Source organism: Corvus hawaiiensis, chromosome 12, assembly GCF_020740725.1.
Source record: "Corvus hawaiiensis isolate bCorHaw1 chromosome 12, bCorHaw1.pri.cur, whole genome shotgun sequence".
NCBI classification, from domain to species: Eukaryota; Metazoa; Chordata; class Aves; order Passeriformes; family Corvidae; genus Corvus; species Corvus hawaiiensis.
In genome coordinates, this window is record NC_063224.1 from 2069203 (window position 1) to 2089734 (window position 20532).

General features: G+C 44.8%; 1 protein-coding gene across 2 annotated transcripts in view; it reads right to left on the reverse strand.

Moving 5' to 3' along the window:
• Nucleotides 1–20532, reverse strand: part of LOC125332117 (BTG3 associated nuclear protein) — a 115648-nt gene that overhangs the window by 78327 nt on the left and 16789 nt on the right. For both annotated transcript variants that reach the window (XM_048316751.1, XM_048316750.1), the window contains exons 5-7: nt 10794–10916; nt 9921–10096; nt 1074–1313 (exon numbers count right to left, since the gene is read on the reverse strand). In XM_048316751.1, the coding sequence (XP_048172708.1) occupies nt 1074–1313; nt 9921–10096; nt 10794–10916 (539 nt within the window). The remainder of the gene's footprint in view (nt 1–1073; nt 1314–9920; nt 10097–10793; nt 10917–20532) is intronic.

Consider the following 20532-nt stretch of genomic DNA (forward strand, 5'->3'; position numbering starts at 1 on the left):
CCACACAGCCAGTTCCTCAAACACCACCCCAAATATTCCCTTGCTGACACGTTCTTTTAAGCCTTACCTGGCATTTCAAATTGCCAATTCCATACAAAACTCACCAGGAGAACAAACAATTCCTGCTGCAGGTCCACTGGTGACCTACACAAAATGTGACTATAAAGAATCTTAGAGCAACAAGAGACCTCCTGGTTTATTAGAATCCAGTTCAAGGATCACTCCTGGCCCTGCACAGACACCCTCAACAATCCCAGCCTGTCCCTGGGAGTGCTGTCCAAACGCTCCTGGAGCTCTGGGCCGTGCCCATTCCCTGATTCCAGTGCTCAACCACCACCTGGCAGAAGAACCTTCTCCCAAAGTCCTGGTTATCCTAATTTCCTGGAAATAAAGCACAGGGAACAGACTTGGCTGTCCTCAATGTGCTCCCTAGAAGTCGCCACACCAGAACACGATGCACATGTCCAGATTCCTCTTTTCATTTCAAACCAGTGGCTGTGCCTTTGTTCCACATTTGATTCCTTTTAAATGAACAAATATTGTGCCTTTAACACAGGTAATATCAGTTCAGAGCTCCCTAACAGCTTAAATCATCCAAAGACTCGTGCACATGGAGCAGACAGAAATCCATCAGCACCCTGTGCATTCCTGCTGTGAATCCACAGATTTTATGATCCTGACATTGCCAACTTTTTCCATCACAATCTGAGCAAGCCTTTTGAAAAAACAGACGTAAATGGGAAGTCAGAAACGAAGGTTCAGGACCGTGCTGGTCTGAGCACCTGAACAGCATCGAAATTTGTGTTACTTATTATTTCTACAATATTTACTGCGCTCACAGATGGCGGTTGCAAAGAAGTCAGAACTCAGAATAAAAGGCTGAGGAATTTCTGGTGAATACCCACCAAGTGAAGCAAACCAGCCCATTAGGATTTCTTCCTAAAAATCCTAAACCTCCTTCACAAGCAGAAGCCAACAGAACATCTCCACACACATCAAACACTCTTCAAATACCATTTCCCGCGTCGCTTTCTGCCTTACCCGCGCCCTCCCAACTCCCACGCTTCACTCACAGCGAATCCCGTAGATCATGAGAGGATCCAGCTGCTTCTTGCCGTGCTTCCCCTGGCCCGAGAGGTTGGAGATGGCCTGGATCTCCCTGTGGAAGAGGTAATCCAGCAGGGTCAGGGCCATCTTCTCGGCCGTGCGGCAGTTGGTGCTGATGTGCAGCATGTCCGCGGGCGTGATGGGGCAGCGCACCCGCATCTCGGGGTTGTTCTCGTCGCCCAGCCACGTCCCGTTGGGGTAATCCTCTGAAACACAGATTGGGACAGCCTGAGCAGAGAGGCAGGCTCAGGAGACAGCCAGCATTCCTGAAGTTTGCATGGATCTCCCCCAGTTTGCTTCCCAGCTGAGCACAGCGGGCCCGCGACGTCGGCTACTGAGAGAAAGAAACCCAAATTCACCCCAACAGTGAACAAAAATTATTGTCATTCACGTTCTGGCCGACACAGGAACTGGTGCAGCCAGTCCAGATGGCCAACTTGCCCTCAGAGATCTCTATTATTAAGAAACCACTCCAGGCCCAGTGTTCTCATCCCCTAAAAATGAACATTACTGCACCTCTGGGATATTCTCAAAGCACAGCAAATTTGAAGCAGCCAATAGCTTTGAACTTTATTATTCCCCAACCCCAAACCCATGAGATTAAAACAAGGCTAAGCAAGATTACAGAGTTAAGAAATGATAATCAATAGTGAACAGGAACTTGTTTAATCATTTAAAAGGAGTACATCAAGCAATGAGAATCATTTAGGATGTAGCCAGAGATCCCAATCAGAATTTGGGGTTATTCCTTATATTTACTGGCTGCATTATTTTCTAGATAACACTTTACCAAGGACCAGACCCAGCAGAAAGATAATTAATCAATCACTAATCATCTTCCTTCTTATTCAAATATAAGATCATCAGCAGCACAGCTATACCCACCTACACACATACTCAATATATTAAGAAGCTTTTTTCTTTCTTTCCAGTTTGTCAGATTGTCAGGGGGAAAAAATGAATACTAAGGATCTAATGAAATAAATAAATTAAATTCAAAGGAATACTAGGCCCTCACTTCAATTAACCTGTGCAGGCAATGCCAAAAGTAGTGGATTCAAGACTAACCAGAAACTGGAACAGAGCTCAGGACCAATCCCCACTCAAGTGGAGGATGGAACACAGGGCTGAGGATGAGACTCCCATTCCAGACACAAACCAAACTTCCAGAATTCCTCACACTGCTAATAGGAGCTGGGCAGAAAGCACTCCAGCAGTATTTCAGTGTCCACTGACACGGACCATTTGGATTTGATTTCCATGTTTGCTCAGCTTTGTGGAGTAAAACAAGGTTTTCTGACTCAGGGGTCGCTCAGCCCTTCCATGGAGAGCTTTACAGTCATTTATCGTGAACAACATCCAATTACAGGACTTTTCTTTCATTAGATGACCTTAAAGGAGACCTTTGTGGTATAGACAAAGTCACCAGTTCCTGCTTTCCATAACCCTTGCAGTCCCCAAAGAAGGTGACAGAGTTCAGGCCAAGCAGCATCTCCTTTTCACACCGAGCAGGACCCAGAGCAAGCACCATCTGGATTTCCAAATCCTGCACTGGGGTTTATCACTCTACAAGCCAGAAGTACTCAATAAAATATAACATAAAAGCAGCTCAAAACACTCCAAACTGCTTTTCCACCACGACCTTTGGGTTGAGTCACCCCACATGTCAGGGGCGAGTTTATAGAGATGAATAACGACAGGATGAGGCAAACGTTGGATTGTGCAATCCTGATTTATCACTGCAACAGCATTTTATCAGCTGCAACAGAGCCACACACACAACCAGGCAATGGTTTGGGCTGGAAGGGACCTTAAAACTCATCTCCTCCCACCCCTGCCATGGCAGGGACACCTTCCACTGTCCCAGGCTGCTCCAAGCCCCAATGTCCAGCCTGGCCTTGGACACTGCCAGGGATCCAGGGGCAGCCACAGCTGCTCTGGGCACCCTGTGCCAGGGCCTGCCCACCTTCCCAGGGAGGAATTTCTATCTTATATTTAGTAAATTGCAAGAAAAAATATTTATTATTGCTGTATGTAGCAATTCATCCCTCAAGCTTTTTTCTGCTGAAATCAGAACTTCATGCCCTGTCCTGAATATATTTTTTATACACTTGCAAATTGTTTATATATTTTTTTTTTTTTAATTTGATCCTTTCCTTTTTATCCCAAGCCAGGACAGGTCACACTGGCTGCTTTCTGCTCCCAGTACCAGGTGCCATCTGAAAAATAAAGTGGTTTGGATGAATTGTGCCTTGTTTTGCATGCCACTGTGTCTGGCCTCACCACAAGTCTGGTTACCATTATCAGGGAAAACAACAGGCTGTTCCTCAAGATAAATGGACTGGGTTAGAAAATTTTGGGCAGATGTGGCGAAGCAAAAACATCTCTGGATCAATGTGTACGTTTTTCAAAGAAATTCTAGGAAGCCTGAATAAATTATCCTCCAGCCTATCACAGCCTTACTTCCCTAAAGCTCACAGGATTGCTGCTGGATATAGGAATTTCTCTTCCTTATGGAACACCTTTTGCCTGCAGACTTTTTTAACAAACGTTGTTAACCTACATGAACCAAAGATTTTGTTCAATTTGCAAAATCCTCTCTTTTTTTCTGCTGGCACAGAGTCCAGAACATACTGTTTTTACCACATGCAACTGTTCTTTTATTGCTCCCAGCCTGGAAAAAAAGACATTATCTTGTTATTCTGACCTATGACCACAATCCCCCCACTAAATTATCTCTTGCATTTTCCTCCTGCTTTCAAAGTTTCAACAGAAAGGGAATTTATTTTATAACCATTTTGCATTAAGCATGACTGAAGTTAACCATGAATCCACTGCCTCACTGCAGTGAGGGCACAAAAGCTGAATTATTCCTTATTTGATATCAAAATCATTCCTGCCAGGCTGCCAACACATCTGGTACTTTGCAGGGAGCAAACACAGGACTGGCACCCAAAAATCTGGTGAAAAGAGGAAATCCAGGGCCAGTTCTGGGTGAGGCACAAATGCCCCGAGCTCTGGTGTGGTGTGGAAGAGAGAGAATGGATAAGGAAGGAGAAATCAGGTTGGGAATTGGATGGAAATTCTCTCTGAACAATTAAATACATAAACACTATTGACTAAATAGGGATCACTGGAGGCTCCCAGCACTCAGACACCCTCTAAGGCATTTGGAATGGTTCTTTGGGTGCAGCAGCAGGCTTTATAGGTGGTATCTGGATGGAATCTGGGGGAGGTGGGTTATTTAGTGCATCCACTGTAAGAGCCAGACTCCAACCCCACCAGCACTGCACAGCCACAGCCACCTGCTGCTGTTCCTTAAAGACTTCCCAAAAAATCCATAAATCTGAGCTGGGGAGGAAGAGCAGAGTCAAGGAACACATTTCCCTTAAGCTCAGTGAAGCACAACTGCACACACTCAGCTGCAGCTCAGTTCATCACACACCTTCTCATTTTGCCCTATTTTTCTGTCCTTAATCACCTGAGGAAGAACTTCATTCCCTGGAGGGTGGCAGAGGCCTGGAGCAGCTGCCCAGGGAGGGCGTGGGGTCTCCCTGTCTGGAGACATTCCAGTCCCACCTGGACGTGTTCCTGCGCCACCTGCTCCAGGTGCCCCTGCCTTGGGCTGGATGATCTCCAGAGCTCCCTTCCAATCCCAGCCATTCTGTGATCCTGGGAATCTTCCTGAGGACCCTGCTGCCCTTTGAGAGGAGAGGTGCTTCCTTGCCTTTTTTTTGCACCAAATATTAGATCACAGAAGTGGCTCTTGATCATTTCTACTTCCAGTGCAGAAAGTCCTGGCAGCTTTATCAGATTCCCTCTGTGCCCTCACAGCCTCCTTTCCATGCCACACTAATTTCTGGTTCCTCTTCAATGTTCTTTTTTCAACCTCACAGAATTTGCCTGTATCTCCATTCTACTGAACCCAGTTTGCTTTCCAGTGCTGCTTTTGACCCTTTTTCACTGCATTTAAGTGCATTTATCTTTCAGCACAGCTGATCCTCCATCCCCCCCTGCATGGGGACATGCCGGGGGCTGCCACGCAAACGAGGATTTCTCTGGGAACAGGAGGAGCCAGCCTGGGGTCAGCAGCAAGAAAAGCCCTGTCAAGAGAACAAAAACCAGACAGGGGCTGCTCTGGACGTGCTCTCCCACCCAGGGAAGTGACAGCCACTGAGCTGTTACGTTTTTCCATGGGGATATGCTGCCCTGGTCTGACATGGGAGCCTAAAAGCAAAGGGTGGCTCTGCTCTCTCCCTAGGAGCTGTCAGTCATTCCTTTAAAACTAGGGACAACAAAAGGAAACACCTGTCCACAGAAACACTTGAATTAACACATTCCATCACTCCAAGAAGTTGTGTTTATTTTACTCTCTAGGCTAGGTGCAAAGTTGGCAGTGGCAGCAAAAGGCTGGTGGGTGCAGAGAGGCAGAAAGATGAATTAATCTTTAAAAAATTCAAATAAACCCCCAAAAAATAAATCCTAACCTACAAAAATAAACCTCCATTTCTAGAGAAATTAAGTAATATTTTGGCTGATGTATAGAAGATTCAACATCAGCATCATGTGGGGGGTTGGAACGAGATGAGCTTCAAGGTCCCTTCCAAGCCAAACCATTCCATGATTCTGTGATCTTTTAAATGAGCTCCTGGCAATTAGCAAGAGTTCACAGGGGCTGTGATTAATTGGCAGAGACTCCAGAGCACTGACTTAATTAATTAGAAATCATTAATTCTGTGGAAGGGAGGGACAAGCAGGCTGTAAATTCAGCTCCAGATGCAGCAGTGGCATTGAAAGCTGTGCTAAAAGAAAGGTTAAAGAGCTTTAAAGTGCAGTTCCCCCAAAACCTCCTCCCAGCACAAAATGCAGATCAGACACTGGGAATTCTGGAAAAGGAGCAACACACATGGCCTGGACACAGATATGGAGATTTTCACCTGACTGTTCTTCTGTGGGGGGAAAGAAAGGTTTCATTTCCTTGTGAATATCAAAGAAAAATCACAGAATCACGGAATGGTTTGGGTTGGAAAGGACATTGGAGATGATCCAATTCCAATCCCAACACCTTCCACCACCCCAGGTTGCTCCAAGCCCCATCCAACCTGGCCTTGGACACTTCCAGGGATCATGGGGCAGCCACAGCTGCTCTGGGAAATCCATTCCAGGATGGATTCCCTGTCCTATTTCAGTTTAAATCCAGAAGAATCTGGTGCTCCAGGTAAATATTCCATAGCACACAAAGGCTGTGGCTGATGGAGACACAATCCCAGCTCACTCCCAGGACCCTGTGGATCCAGGAGCAGGAGATAGTCTGGAAACAGCCCCTGCACTCACAGGTTCTTCAGGCTCAGCACAACATCACTGAGGTCACTTGTTTGTCAAGAATAAGCCTCAGTTTTGGTTAAATCCAAGGGAGATTCCCCTATTTTATGACTCATGGAAGGATGCAATCAGATTAAAAGTTCAGATAAAAAAAGATCCAAATAAAATTCAGAAAATTAAAAGCCATGGACTCAGAGGGCTTTTTAAAACCTTGGAAAATGTGTTTCATGTCAGAAAATCAGATCTCTAGTTTGGATTTTGCCCTTTTTTTTGTTTAAAGCCTCGTCGTATTATTTGGGTGGAGGTGAGCCAGCATTAACTCCAAATATCACTGTGGCAGACACCTGCAAGAGACTCTTGTTCATCTGCTGGCTCCCAATAATTGAAAAAAAACCCCATAGCAATTCAATTTTTATAATTTTCTTTGGCTTTACCAAGTCCTGAAGCCTCATCAGTGTCTTCACATCAGCTCCACATCATTTTGTTTTAGGGGACAAAAGGTTCACTCCTGCTCTGCTCCAGTTCCTTCTCACTGTGCCTGTCTGAGGAGCTTGGCAGGAAAGTGCTCCAAGGGCTCATCCCACGTGTGAGATCTGATCCTGCCCTGGACTGGAAAATCCTGTGGACAGATAAGTCTGGGCCACGTACAGAGAGCTGCTTGGATTCCCATTTGGAAAGCAAATCCTAAGTGCTGTTTAATGCTGCCATTATCAAATGACTGCTTCAGATGCCAAGTTGAAGAAACAAAATGTGACTGAGGAGTTTTCTCTGGAAAAAATATCAGTCATCCTTTAATTAGCACACAGTGCAGAGCAGTCTGCCCTTATCTGCTCAAAAAATACATGTTTACATTCCCAACTTGAGATTCTCTGCATCAGAAACTGGAGGGACAGGACAAGGAATGGTTTCAAACTAACAGAGGGCAGGGATGGATGGGATATTGAGAAGGAATTCCTGGCTGGGAGGGTGGGCAGGCCCTGGCACAGGGTGCCCAGAGAAGCTGTGGCTGCCCCTGGATCCCTGGCAGTGCCCAAGGCCAGGCTGGACATTGGGGCTTGGAGCAGCCTGGGATGGTGGAAGGTGTCAGGGTTGGAACTGGATGGGCTTTAAGGTCCCTTCCAACCCAAACCATTCCAGGATTCAGTATCTTCAGAGCTATGAAGGCCTAAAGAATTGATTCACAAAAGAAGTTCTGTGCAAGAAGGACACTAAAGACCACCTGCAGCAGAGTGGGGAAATCCAATTCAGAATCTTCAGAACTTTATAAATGCACAACAACTCTGGAAAGCACAGGAAAATAGTCTCAAAATAACTGCACAGACCAAGCTTTTCCTTCTCTTACCGCCCTGAAGGTGTAAGTGCAGTGTGTGAAAACTGAAGAGGAAAATTGGGCCATCACATCCAGCCCATGCAGCCATTAGAAAATAAACCATTATAAAACAAACCATTATAAAATAAACCATTATAAAAATAAACTTCCTCATGTTTAGTGTATAAAACTTAATGGCTCTCCCACTCCAAAGCTGTATCAGTGAAACTAAAAAAGCTCTTCCTGTGCTCTTTGTTCTGCACAAGACACTGAACTGTACAAAGCTCATTGGTTTTAAGGCTAATTAGAATGTTCACAATTAAATAAAATGCACTGCTGTGTTTGAAGTGAGAAGATGCTGCACTCCAAAACTCACAATAAGAACACATTCATGCCAAAATTAACTGGACTTTAAAAAACCACATGGAATGAAGTCACAGTGGTCAGTCGGCAAAACACCCAGCCTTGTTCTACACCATTACTGGAACTGGGCTCAGTGCTCCTGTACAATTATTTTTCAAGGATAGAAAGGCAATAACACTAATTTTTAAATTATCATGATTACATGAAAGCAGCCCAGCAGAGAGCAAACAGTGCCTCCACAGAAATCCATTCCCTAAATCCTGAAAACATCCACAGCTCAGTGCCACAAAGTCAGATAAATCCAACTATAAACACAGCTTAGTTTTGCTTTCCAGAGCCAGGATGACAGATTGGAGCTGTGCTGAACACCTGGTGTGTGGTCTCAGTCCTGGGCTGGCTTCTTCATCCTCAACCCTGCAGGTTTTACCTCTGCACCCCTCAGAGTCACCCGGAATTCTGTCCCAGCTGATGAAAGCCAAGGGCTGCTGTGACTTTGCCTCTCCCAGCACACCAGCCCTGTTATTCTCCATCTCTTCCTTTATTAATAATTGAATTTGTGCCATCCTGCAGGTGAAGTCACTTAGCAATTCCCTCCCGTGCAAGGGCAAGGGCAGGTGGAGGGGGCATCACTGATCTGATCCTCAAAGCATTCATCAATCTCAGAGATTTTTAATGGATGACTGTTCCAAAGGTCTGAGGGAAATCAGATCCGCAGACATTAATGGATTAGGTGTTTCTTCAGAATTTACATGCACAGCAGTGGGTAAAACATCATGTTTGTAATGCAAAGCTGTGCCAGACCAAGGCAGAAAGGGAATTATACAGCAAACATCCTCCTGATGTTGGCAGCTTTGCTCCTGGCACAGCTGACAGAGCAGTGAGAATTCTGGAATCATTGAGATTGGAAAAGAGCTCCGGATCAGAGTCCACCCTGTGCCCAGTTCCCACCCTGTCCCCAGCCCAGAGCACTCAGTGCCACCTCCAGCCCTTCCTGGGACACCTCCAGGGATGGGCACTCCAAACCTCCCTGGGCACTTCCAAGGCCTGAGCGCCCTTTCCATGGGGAAATTCCTGCTGCTGTCCACCCTGAGCCTCCCCTGGCCCAGCCTGAGGCCGTTCCCTCTCCTCCTGTCCCTGTTCCCTGGGAGCAGAGCCCGACCCCCCCCGGCTGCCCCCTCCTGTCAGGGACTTGTGCAGAGCCACAAGGTCCCCCCGGAGCCTCCTTTGCTCCAGGCTGAGCCCCTTTCCAGCTCCCTCAGCCTCTCCTCGTGCTCCAGACCCTTCCCAGCTCCGTTCCCTTCCCTGGACATGCTCCAGCCCCTCAGTGTCTGTCTTGGAGGAGCTCAAATCTGACCCCAGAACTCCAGATGTGGCCTCAGCCGTGCCCAGCACAGGGAACAATCCCCTCCCGAGTCCTGCTGGCCACACTATTTCTGATACAGGAACATTAACAGACTCCACAAAAAGTACATTTGATATTTAATTTCACAGTCTCAGCCTGCTGTAATTCCCCAGTGACCCCAGAAGAAATAAATACCCTTGGAAACAACCCCAAACAAACAGGACAGAACCCAAAATCTCTTTCTAATAACTCCTATGTTGCATGAACATCTACAAAAATCGAAGAATCCTGGGTTCAGATACCTTCAAAAATATTTTCAGGAGGCAAAGCAAGCAAATAATTCAAAAATCCTCACTCCTGCCTGATCACTGCCTAAAAACTCCAGCTTAGACCCACGACACGAGGCAGGAATTTTCCAGGTGTCCCTCAGATCATTCCCTCCCCACATTTATTCTCCTCCCGGCGATCCCCGCGTACCTTCGGAGTTGAGGGTGATGAGGGTGACGTTGTTGCCGATGCTCTGGCTGCCCACCTGGCCACTGTTGGACACCGAGTCGCTGGCCTCGGAGCCGCTCTCGCCGTCCTCGTTGTGGCTGTCGTCGTGGCCGGGCACCTTCACCACGATGGTGTTCTGCCGGCGCCCAGGCACCGCGCTGCGGGCAAGGAACGGAGGTGACCTCGGGGAAACAACCCCTCAAGCAGGAATGCAAGCATGGAATATCCAAATTCCAGGCTTAGCGAGTTCAACTCGTGGCCCTGCGCGTTGTTAGGAGGGAATTAAAAGCGCTAATCCATAAAACAAATGTGTTCTATAAAATCAGCTCCTTTAAACCATTCTGGTCCTGTGTAACTCGGAGCTATCCAGCAAAATAAAAACAGCAGAAGGAAAAAAAGATCTTAGGTATCAACTTCCTACACGTGCCTCAATGGAAAAGTCTAGGCCCTGTGTGCAAAACAGAAGAAATATTGAAGTAATTTATGAAAGCATTTTAATTAAGGCCATTTTTTACCCAGAACTCGGAGTACCACTTGCTTAAAATTTGCTTTAGATAGTCCAAGTTTTCCTTGAACTGCACATTCAGCTGGTTAAATACAGGATTTTGGTGTGTGCCCATGGGATTGTGCATCCATGGAAAAATCCACAGCTAGGGCAAAGCCTTCCTTAAATCCCAGCTCCTCCAGGATGTTCTCTCCCATCACAAAGGAAGCAAGAGAAACAATCCAAGCCCAGGTTCAATGTTTCCCCTCATTGTTACCTCGAGCATTCCTCGTTGTTCCCATCAAATTGCCTTTGAAACTGGACCTGCCCAAGGAGGGAATGAAGGGAGGATTCCAGGGAATGCTACTAACTTGCTGAGGATGTTCTCCAGGGAATCCGCTGCTCTGCTCAGCGGCTCCTCCTGCCCCACCATCTTGGCCACGATGGAATTCTGCCGGTCGTTGTTGAGGATCACTGTGGTCTGAGGGACAACACTGCAAAAAAAAATCACAGAGGGAATGGAAATGTAAAGGAGAAAAGCTGATAAATAATCCATGAAGAGGTTTCTGGTTTACATAATCCGGGGAGGCCTCTAGGCCTCACTCCCTCTCCCAACATCGCGGGCGCGGATCAAGCGCTGACGCCGGCAATCCATCGAGTTTGACACCTGCACCGCCTCGAGTGCTCCAGCTTTTTGAGAGGATGGATGGCTCCAATGGAATTATATAAAGGTCCATGACCCCTGGGGAAGCAATAAGGAATTCATCAATTCAGGACACACAGGGGGAAGTCTGTAAATCACAGCTGCACCAAATTCTTTCTGGGAGAATCAGAGCATTTGCAGAAGTACTGCGGCCAATTTACATGGTAATGCACCAGTTTCAGTAGGGTAATTCCCAGGAAAAAAGAATTTGAACGGATTTATTGCAAAAGTGGATGATGAGTTTGGTTAAAGAGCATCTGTTGTCCTCCAGGGCAGGGAGATGAACAGCACAAGAAGCATCAGAGCAAACGGGGCCAGACTGTAACTTTAAATAAAAACAAGACCCAACTACTTCTTGTGTGCATTTCACACATGAAAAAAACCTAAAACCAAACACCAAAAAGCATTTAGTGTGTGAGAAACCAGAAAAACCTCTTATCACTCCTGATGACAATGGAGAAGGAAATAACTCGAGACGTGCTAAGTTTACACTGGACTGCAAAAGTAAATATGAAGTAAACAACTGTCTGCACATGCAGATTAGCACTTGATCTGTTTGCAGGGATCATTAACATTACTGCCACACCATCACTCAATATTCTGAGGTGTGGGTTTGATGGTTAAACTGTTCCTGCTGTGCTCACTGAGAACTTCAGGAGAGAAATTCTGGTTGTGTTCCCCTTTGCTTCCCAAAACCCAAAAAAAGGTTTTTTTAGGGGAGGAAAAAACAGCCCGCTCTTGTTTGCACTGCTCCAACATCCCAAACGTGCCTGGTGCTCATTTATTTTCCCTTGGCTAATTGCTGAAACACAAATTAGGCCAAGCTGGTGACAACCAGAGTGTTTCTACAGCTGTAGCAGAGCACACACTCGAACATTCATGTGTCTGGGTAATGCTGAAGTGCCAAATTATCCCTCATTAGGGAAAGATAAGGCCCTGTCATGGAGCTAACAATGAATGGATCCCAATTTTGGCACAGATAAAATGCTTGACCCCAGATTTTTTGGCTCCAAAAGCCCCAAGCTCCAATGCCCTGCCTCCCACTTCCAGGGACTGCATGTGCTGCTTGCAACATACGGGATTCCTCACGGAATCTCACTGGAGTGCAAACCTAGGGAGGCTCTGGAAGATGTTTGGCTCATCCCAGACAAGTGCAAGCTCTGCCAGAGCTCCTCCTGTGCACGTGGAGCTCAGATTTTAGAAAGAAAGCAAGAAATGGGGGGATGTGTTGGTTTCCTGGATATTCTCTGGAGAATCAGGGTTTAGGGCACTTCCACAGTCACCTGTTCAAACCCACACCTTTTTATTTTTAAAAAAAGACAACTTCCATCTCTTTTCTCTGCACCAAACATTTAAAAAACCCCACCAAACACTCGATAAAACAGTGCTGGCAGCTCCCAGGCCAGCAGCACCGTGTGTGTGCTCATTACATTTCCCAAATTGTCCAAAACAACTCCCCTGGAAGTCGTCACATCAAGTATTTTACACCACCTTTTAGACACTGTCCTTTATCAGCACCCGCCTTGCAGCCACTTCTGAGGGCCTGTTTAAAATGTCATTTACCAAAGCTTATTTTTAATGAAGACTCTGAATAATTAATTTCAGCCCGAGAGATAAATGCAATAAAATTACATTTAGAAAGTCCTTAGCATTTTGCTCTTATTAAGTTTATATTTGGGGGGGGGAGGGGGGGGGTTTAAAAAAAAAAAAGCTTTAGCACTAAAAATTAGCATACATTAAGGAATTTGGGGGGGGTGGGGGGTGGGGTTGCTTTGTTTTAGGAATGTTCATTTTTATGGACTTGCTTGAAATTCCTCCTGATGTCCAAAGTGAATCTCCCTTGGAGCAGCTTCAGGCCGTTCCCTCTCATCCTGCCCCTGTTCCCTGGGAGCAGAGCCCAATTCCCACCTGGCAGGGAGCTCCACAGCTTCCCATTCACTTCCCTGTAGATGTTCCAGTCCCTGTTTTCAGATTTATTTAGAAATCTGCTGAATAGACACGAAATTTAAAATGGAATTCTACATAAAAGCGAAACATTGGGCCACCCCGACAAAAATCCATTAAAATTAATTACAGCCAAGTGCATCCTCATGCAGGATTATTCCAATTCCTTTCTTCAATTTCTCCATCTCTTTTTGAAGCTGAAACAACTTTAACCATTCCTGCTGTACTACAATACAGAAAACACAAAGCAGGAGGAGGAGGAGGAGGAAAGCTTTGGATATTCCCTCAGATCCCGAGGGAAGCAATTCCTGAGTGCTGCCAGTACTCAGGGGGAAGATGGAAGGAAAATACTGCAGGGCTCAGGGGGAGTTTCACAAACCCAGAGTGCCTGCACAGGCCCCAGAAGTTTCCACTTGTGCTCACATATTCCTTTCCCCAGAAGCATCAGGACTTGGAGAGACTGGAGCAGCAATTTGCCTATTCTTGGACACAACTCTCTAAAAAAATTGAAATGCATGCAACCTGCAGCTATTAGGATATTTGGGGAATTATTTTTAATGCAGTTTACTGAATAATCTGCCAAATTACAGGTGAAAATATTCCTGAAAAGTAAACACACCAACTAATGATTTTCAAGCGTGCGTGATTAGCCTCTGATATTTTCTTTTTCTTAAATACAAGAGGCCAGTCCATATTTTGCATGAGGAAATTGCTGCCAAAGGTCATTTTCAGTATGGAAAATGTGTGAGTCAGATCTGATCATTCATCTTAACGGTTGGGGTCCCATTGCCAAGAACCTGCCAATCACCCAGAGTGCAGCCAGTGACACAAAAGAACTTCTGGCAATGCCAGGACCATCCTCTCCTCCTCTTCCCAGCTGAGCTTTCCATTTGGAGAGACAGAACAATCAGGCAGAAGGAATTAACTGACATTTGTCTCTTCCACGAGGTACGAGACCAAAAGTGTTTCTCCAAACAGAAGAGCAAACTTGGAGTGAGATTTTCAGACAGGTTTGTTGTTCCCCTTGTCCTCGCTCACACGGATCAGTTCATGGAGAGGCATTGATGGGAAGAGGAGCTGGAATTCCTGCTGGCAAACTTTCCAGCCTTAAGGAAAGCAAGTCTGGGAAAGAGAATTTAAACTCTGGTATTTCCCAGTTTACTGCTGGGGATGAAGATTTCAATGTCCAGTTCATGTGTGGAGGAATATCACAATTATCCCTACCAGGGAGAAAATCTAAATATAACAAATATTGTTTTACAATGTGGTGTTTTCCTTAGTTTTTTTCTAGTTTATCTTCCACTAACACTCATGTTCATCCCTCACAGCAGCCTCTCTTTGCATCTTTTCATCATTATTTAGGAAGATAATGTCAAAATGCTCCTTCCTCCTGATGGCCACCTGCTTCCTCTGCCTGCTGCTCCCACAGTTAAGGATCCCTATCCAAAAGGGAGTGAGAAAACCCACCCAGGATCTCACCCTGAAACAAAACCACAAATTGGCAAAGAATAGAAGAAATTACATTGGATTTATGCCCCCAAATTAACACAGCTCCTCCAGAGAACAAACCTGTCAGCAAGCACACTGTTCACCGAGCAGGTGGGCAGCCAAGGCTGCTCAGGCACCTCAGGCATTGAATCTAAACTCCCAAATTCATGGCCCAGTCACAGGCAATTGCCAAAGAAGCAGCAGTGCCATCCATCATTTTCAGTGAGAGTTCAGGCAGTAAAAATTCTCTTTGGATTCTGAACATCCCCCAGAGCAGACACCACAGAGACAGCCCCGGGAGGAGGTCCTGGGACAAGACAAGCCAAAGTAGCCCAGCCACGGCTGGAAAAACTCATGGAGCTGAGAGCTGAGAGGGCTGGGATCAATTTATAATAAAGATAAAGCACATGAGGCTTTATCCAAACAATTTAAGAGCAGTCAGCATCGAATTTTCAACTCAAGTAAGTAAAATCAGAGATTTTCTAAACGACAAAATCCATCCTCACCTACAGAGGAGCCTCTGGTTGGCTGGAGTCAGAAGGACACCAATTACCAGCTGTAAGATTAATTTTACCCATCAAATTTAAAAGCTTTTCATCCCTTTTGGGGATTATTGTGCTCTGAGGAAAGCAGAATCCACCTGGAGAACCAAGGGGAGTCATTCCAAAATGACAACACCCATTTCCAAGGAGTTCATCAGCTCCCCAGGAGCCACAGGTGACCCCAAACCATCCCCTTCCCAAGCCAGGCTGGTTCCTCCAGGGATTTTACAGCACCTCTGTGGGTACACAAAACCATTTTAGATCTTGGTTTTTTAAAAAAAAAAAACACAATAAAATTTTTTTTAATTCTCATTTTGAACACAACAGAAACGGGAAAAATTAAGTGTGGTGACACAGGGTCCAAGGAACCTTTTGCCTTTAACAAAATACACAAACCCAGCAAAAATAGCAAAAAATATAGCAAAATAATAGGGAAAAATAGGAAAAAAAAGAAGAAAAAATATTTTTAAAAGATAGAAAAAAGAGGGAAAAATTAGAATAGAAAAAATCAGAAAAGAGGAAAGAAAAAAAATGTAATTTTTTTTTAATAGAAAAAAAATTGGAAAAAAAATTAGAAAATAATAGTAAAAAACCCATCCAGCCCACGTGTGACATAACCAGGATTGAAAAGTGCTAGAAATTACATTAATTATCAGCCTTCTACTTTTGATTATGGCCAAGAAAAGGCTGGGTCGTGCCATAACTTACCAAGTCAATACCACCCTTTTGGAAGATAAATGTACTCATAAAAATACAACAGCAAAGATATCTTGTTTCCAGCCAGTCTGGATAGAAATTTACAGTTATTACCCTTCTTTGAGCCTTAACTTCCTGAGGCAGATAAGGAGCAGCACTGCAGCAAGTGGAGATTGTGCTCAGTGTGAAATGAGGGAGCTGCACTGATCCTGAGCACGTTCCAGGAGTGAAATTATTGATTAAAATAGAAATTCTGGATGTTTAGAGAACACAGTTCGAAACAGGAGCAAAGACTTGGAATCCTTCGTTACACAATTAGTTACTTGGAGATGGTTTTCCTGATTTTCTGACAAATTCTGGTATCAGCATAAGTCTGATTTAAGCACTAAAATCTTGGGGATGGAGGAGGCAGGGTTATAAATTGGCTTTCAAGGTACTAATTACAGGAAGTAATTACAGGAAGTGAAGCCTCAGTGATCACCAGATAACAAAGAAATACAACATCAGGTTCCTGCAACCACCACTGAGCTCTTTCTGAGGGGTTTGTAAATCATTTCCACCAGGTAGCTCTGCTTTTCCTGCTTTTCCCGCTTTTCCCAAGTCCCCAGCCAGCTCTGTGCCCTCACCACCACACAGACATTTTCCAGCCAGGCCAAGGATGCTGCTCTTGGAGAGCTGGGATTGAATCCCTAATTTCCAGATCCCCCGAGGGCACGTTAAAGAAATCCCACTCTTCCCTTGGTATGGAAAACACAATTTCTGGAGTTATTGGGAGCAGATTTCCTGCTTATGGAACAAAGAGATGGAGCTCAAGATATGCAAAAATGCACAGCTCCCAAAAAAAAAAAAGGGGGAAAAATGCTGTTTGGAAAGACATTCCAAGTACAAGCAGAGGGGTCTTAGGGCTGGGAATGCAGCAGTTTAAGTGGCAGCTGCTGCCAAAGGAAGCAGATGGAACAGGGGCTCCAACCTCACCCTGACCTGGGAGATGTCACAGGGCCACAAAGGTTGGAAAAGACCTTCAGGATCAGCAATTCCATCCTTTTGGGCTGGTTCATCCTTGGGAAGCTCGGAATCCATCTATTGCTCCTTTCCCTCCTGCTTCAAGTGAAACTGGGGCCCTCCAAACCCACTGTAAATTATTCCTTTTTCAAACCAGAGGGTTTGAAATGACTCTAAATTGCAATTATTGTGTTTTTTTCCAAAAAGCAAGACTGGTTGTTTTTGCAGCTTTTAAAATAGAACTGCTGCTACTTTAATCTGCTCTTAACTGGTCCACAGATTATTCTGGAACACAACCCCTAAATCCCTGTCATTCCCAAACTTTCTCCCTTTAATCACTGACTCATTACCTGCTCTCCTCTTCATTCATTTTCTTGCCCTGGCAGAATTACCTTCCCAAGCTACAGGAAAAGCTTCCTGGGGGTGCTTTTACTGCTGGATTTTCAAATTCCCAGAGACTGTACCACTCAAAATATTTCAATTCTGCAAGGCTGGAACCCAAAAGAATAAATAAGGCTTTTCTGCCCCCTTCTGTTTATTGTGTGCTCAATAAATTAAATATATTGTGTGTAACACAGGCTTTCACAGCCCACTGCTCTGCTCTGTGGAGATGTTTAGTTTCACTGAACTATTATCCCATTTTCCAACGTCCATGAGGTAAAAACTGCCTGCTTTTATTAAATACAATCATTTTTTAATTGTTTCTTTAGGCAGAAAGCAAAGCATGAACCCTAGGAAGGCGTTTGGCCTGAACCAAATTCCAAGTCATGCACCTTTCCATTTATTCCTGGAATGTAAGAGCTGGCTGTGCTCATGGAGCCATGGAATTAAATGTTCTGCTCTCCCTGGAATTCATCTCATTGATGGGATTTGGCAAGGGAGGAGGTTAACCCACATTTTAATATGTTATAATTGATTTTAAATGTTCTTAGACATTAATTAGACCAGTAAATATCCCCCTAATCTGTGTCTAAACTCAAATCCTCTTCGATTCCATGTATTCCTCCTTTTTCCCTTCCCAGAAATCCTTGCAATTAAAGGATGTTGATTCTAAATGAAACTAAAAGGATTCCCTGAGGTCTCTGACCCAAAGCAAGTGTTTCAGCTCAGTGGGAATAAATAAACTGTTTATCCACACGTGGCTCGGAGTGAACAGGGATCCTGCAAACCTCCCAAATTAAAGGATTTCACATTTATCCTGGGCTAAGTTAACAGGGAAAATGTACAATTTCCTGGCAAAAAAAAGCAGAATACCTAACCTTGTAACACATCTGAAACCTTTGTCTATAACTTGAGGGAATTTTATTACCTAAAGTTTGATTTTCAGTGTAAATTCTTTTAAGACTTCAAGTCTACCTCTTTCTAAAAGTTCATCTGAGTGTTTTAAGCCTGACAGGCACATTTGAAACAGCACCACCACAATTAAAAAGATCCAAGCCACGCTTTTTCCATCCTTTTCTCAGCCCTAAATCATCAGCTGCTACTTGCCCTGCTCTCCCTTGAATTATTGGACTCTCAGAAATGATATTTCATCAGAAACCATTAACTGTAGAAAAACTGCACTGGGGAGAAGGAATCCACAGTTCAAACCTTGGTCAGTTTGAAAAGTTTCAGAGATTAATTCCATCCCATCCATGCAGGAATTATTGAACTCTCCAAAAGGCAGCCGAAACGCTGCTGGTAAATTGTTGCTTTAATTCCATAGCTGACCTTTCTCTCTCCCCTGAAATGCTGTCTGGAAGTCAGACATTGCTTCCCAATTTATCAAATCCCACCAGCAGATTCCTGGACGCTTGGCTCCCCCATATCCGAGTGCAATGCCCATGGAATGTGAAATTCCACAAGAACTCTGCTGTGGGAGCTGTTTAATGCAAGATGCCACTTCCTCCTAATCCTGGGGGAATTTGGAATTAATAAAAATCCCAGCCCTTATTTTCAGTATCAACTTGTGTTGCTCACAAATAGAATGGATCACAGAAATCCAGAGCCTTCTCCACGAAATCCACGTGGCCAGGAAGGCAAAATAAAATTAAACCTCAAGAGGTTGAGGCTGACAAGTTTGGTGACAAATTAGGAGACTTTGGAAAGCATTGTTATGCTTTCCAAGGAATTAAAGATGTCAGGTTTTGGGAGGCTTTTTTTTTTCCATACCACAGCCAAAGAAACAACAGAACCCTGGATAAAGAAAGAGGAGCTGACAGATAATCTAATAATGCCTTTATTTCATTAGTCCTGTTTATAAACCCAATTTCTGAATGCAGGGCAGAACTGTAATTTTCAGAGAAACTTCTCTACTGCACCTCAAGAAGGAATTTGGGGTTTTTATCACATATTCCAAGGCACAGTGATTCTTCCAGGCTGAGACAGTGCTCAGGGCTGGCACTGAGGTGACAGACACTGACTTCCCTCATGTGAAAACCATACGAAACATAATTCACAAACTGAGCTTGAAAACAGAGTAAAAAGCCCTTGATCTCTTTCTCAGAACTGAAAACAGGGGTCTCAAAAGGCTTGAAAAGTAACACTTCTGGGGGCCAATCCATGAAATTATGAACAGCCATTCGGATTCTGACTTCCTTGACTGAAATTCCCCTTTACCAAATTATTTTTCTCAAAAATACCCAAATTTTGCTTCTACTTCTTCTGTGGTCTTTAAAAATCTTGTGATTCTAAACAGATTTTTGAAATTCATGAAGTGTTAATGATGATCTTTCCATTGTGTCAATATTGACTTTGTCCCCCAGCTGGGAGCGTAACCAAAATGAACCTGGTGAGAACAGATCCCAGACAATTGTGGCATTTTCCTGCAGCCCCTTCCTCCTCAATCCTTCAGAAAAACAGCCCAGGCCCCAGAACTCCACCTGGGACAATCCCCAGGTGGGACACTGGAACTGGGAATTCAAAATAAACGTTTGCTCCCCGTGCCAGCGGCTGCTGACAGAAAGGAAAAGGTTGGGAATTCATCGATCCCAGAGGGTCCCTCCAAAGCAAGGACAAAAGTCCAGCTGTGGTTGTGTCCAGGCCTCCCAGAATCCACTGTCTGCACTTTGGCTGCTGGGTGAGGCCCCAGGAAAGGCTCAAATCCACCCAAGGATAAATAAACCTGGATCGCTGTGGAGTGACAGGAATTCCTGAGAATCTGGGGAACTCCAAAGCGTCTCCAAATCCAGCCTTGACAACTCGCCCTGATTCCACCCCAAACTGCTGACTCTGTTCTCTGACTCCCTCTCACCCCCAAACACGGCCCAGCCATTGCTGAGTTGTCTCCAGGGCTGAATCTGCTTCCAGGGAAATGTTTTTCCAGGCCTGGAATTCAGTGTGTGAGCTCAGGCTGATTCACGGACCTGCACCTTGAAAACAAACCCTTCACCCTCCAGCCTGCAGGATCCTCTGCTCCTCAATCCATGCTTGGTTTCCAAACCAATCAATTCAAATCTTCCTGCAAATTCAGGGTCTTCAGAAGCAATTCCAAGGAGGGACAATTAGCTCTTGAATTAAGTTAAAACCAGCAAAAATCCTGAAGGTTTCACAGCGTTAATTTATTTATCACTGAGTGAAATAAAAGGAAAGGAAGTGGTTTACATCCCCTAATGAGTTATAATATCAACGGCACTGAACACAGGGAAGAGGCTCAGCAGCCACTGCTCACTGATAAGGGCTGAGGAATTATCATTCCTTCTACAATTCTGGATTAGCATAGTGGGATAGTTTATTATAATCTGTAAAAATCCTCCT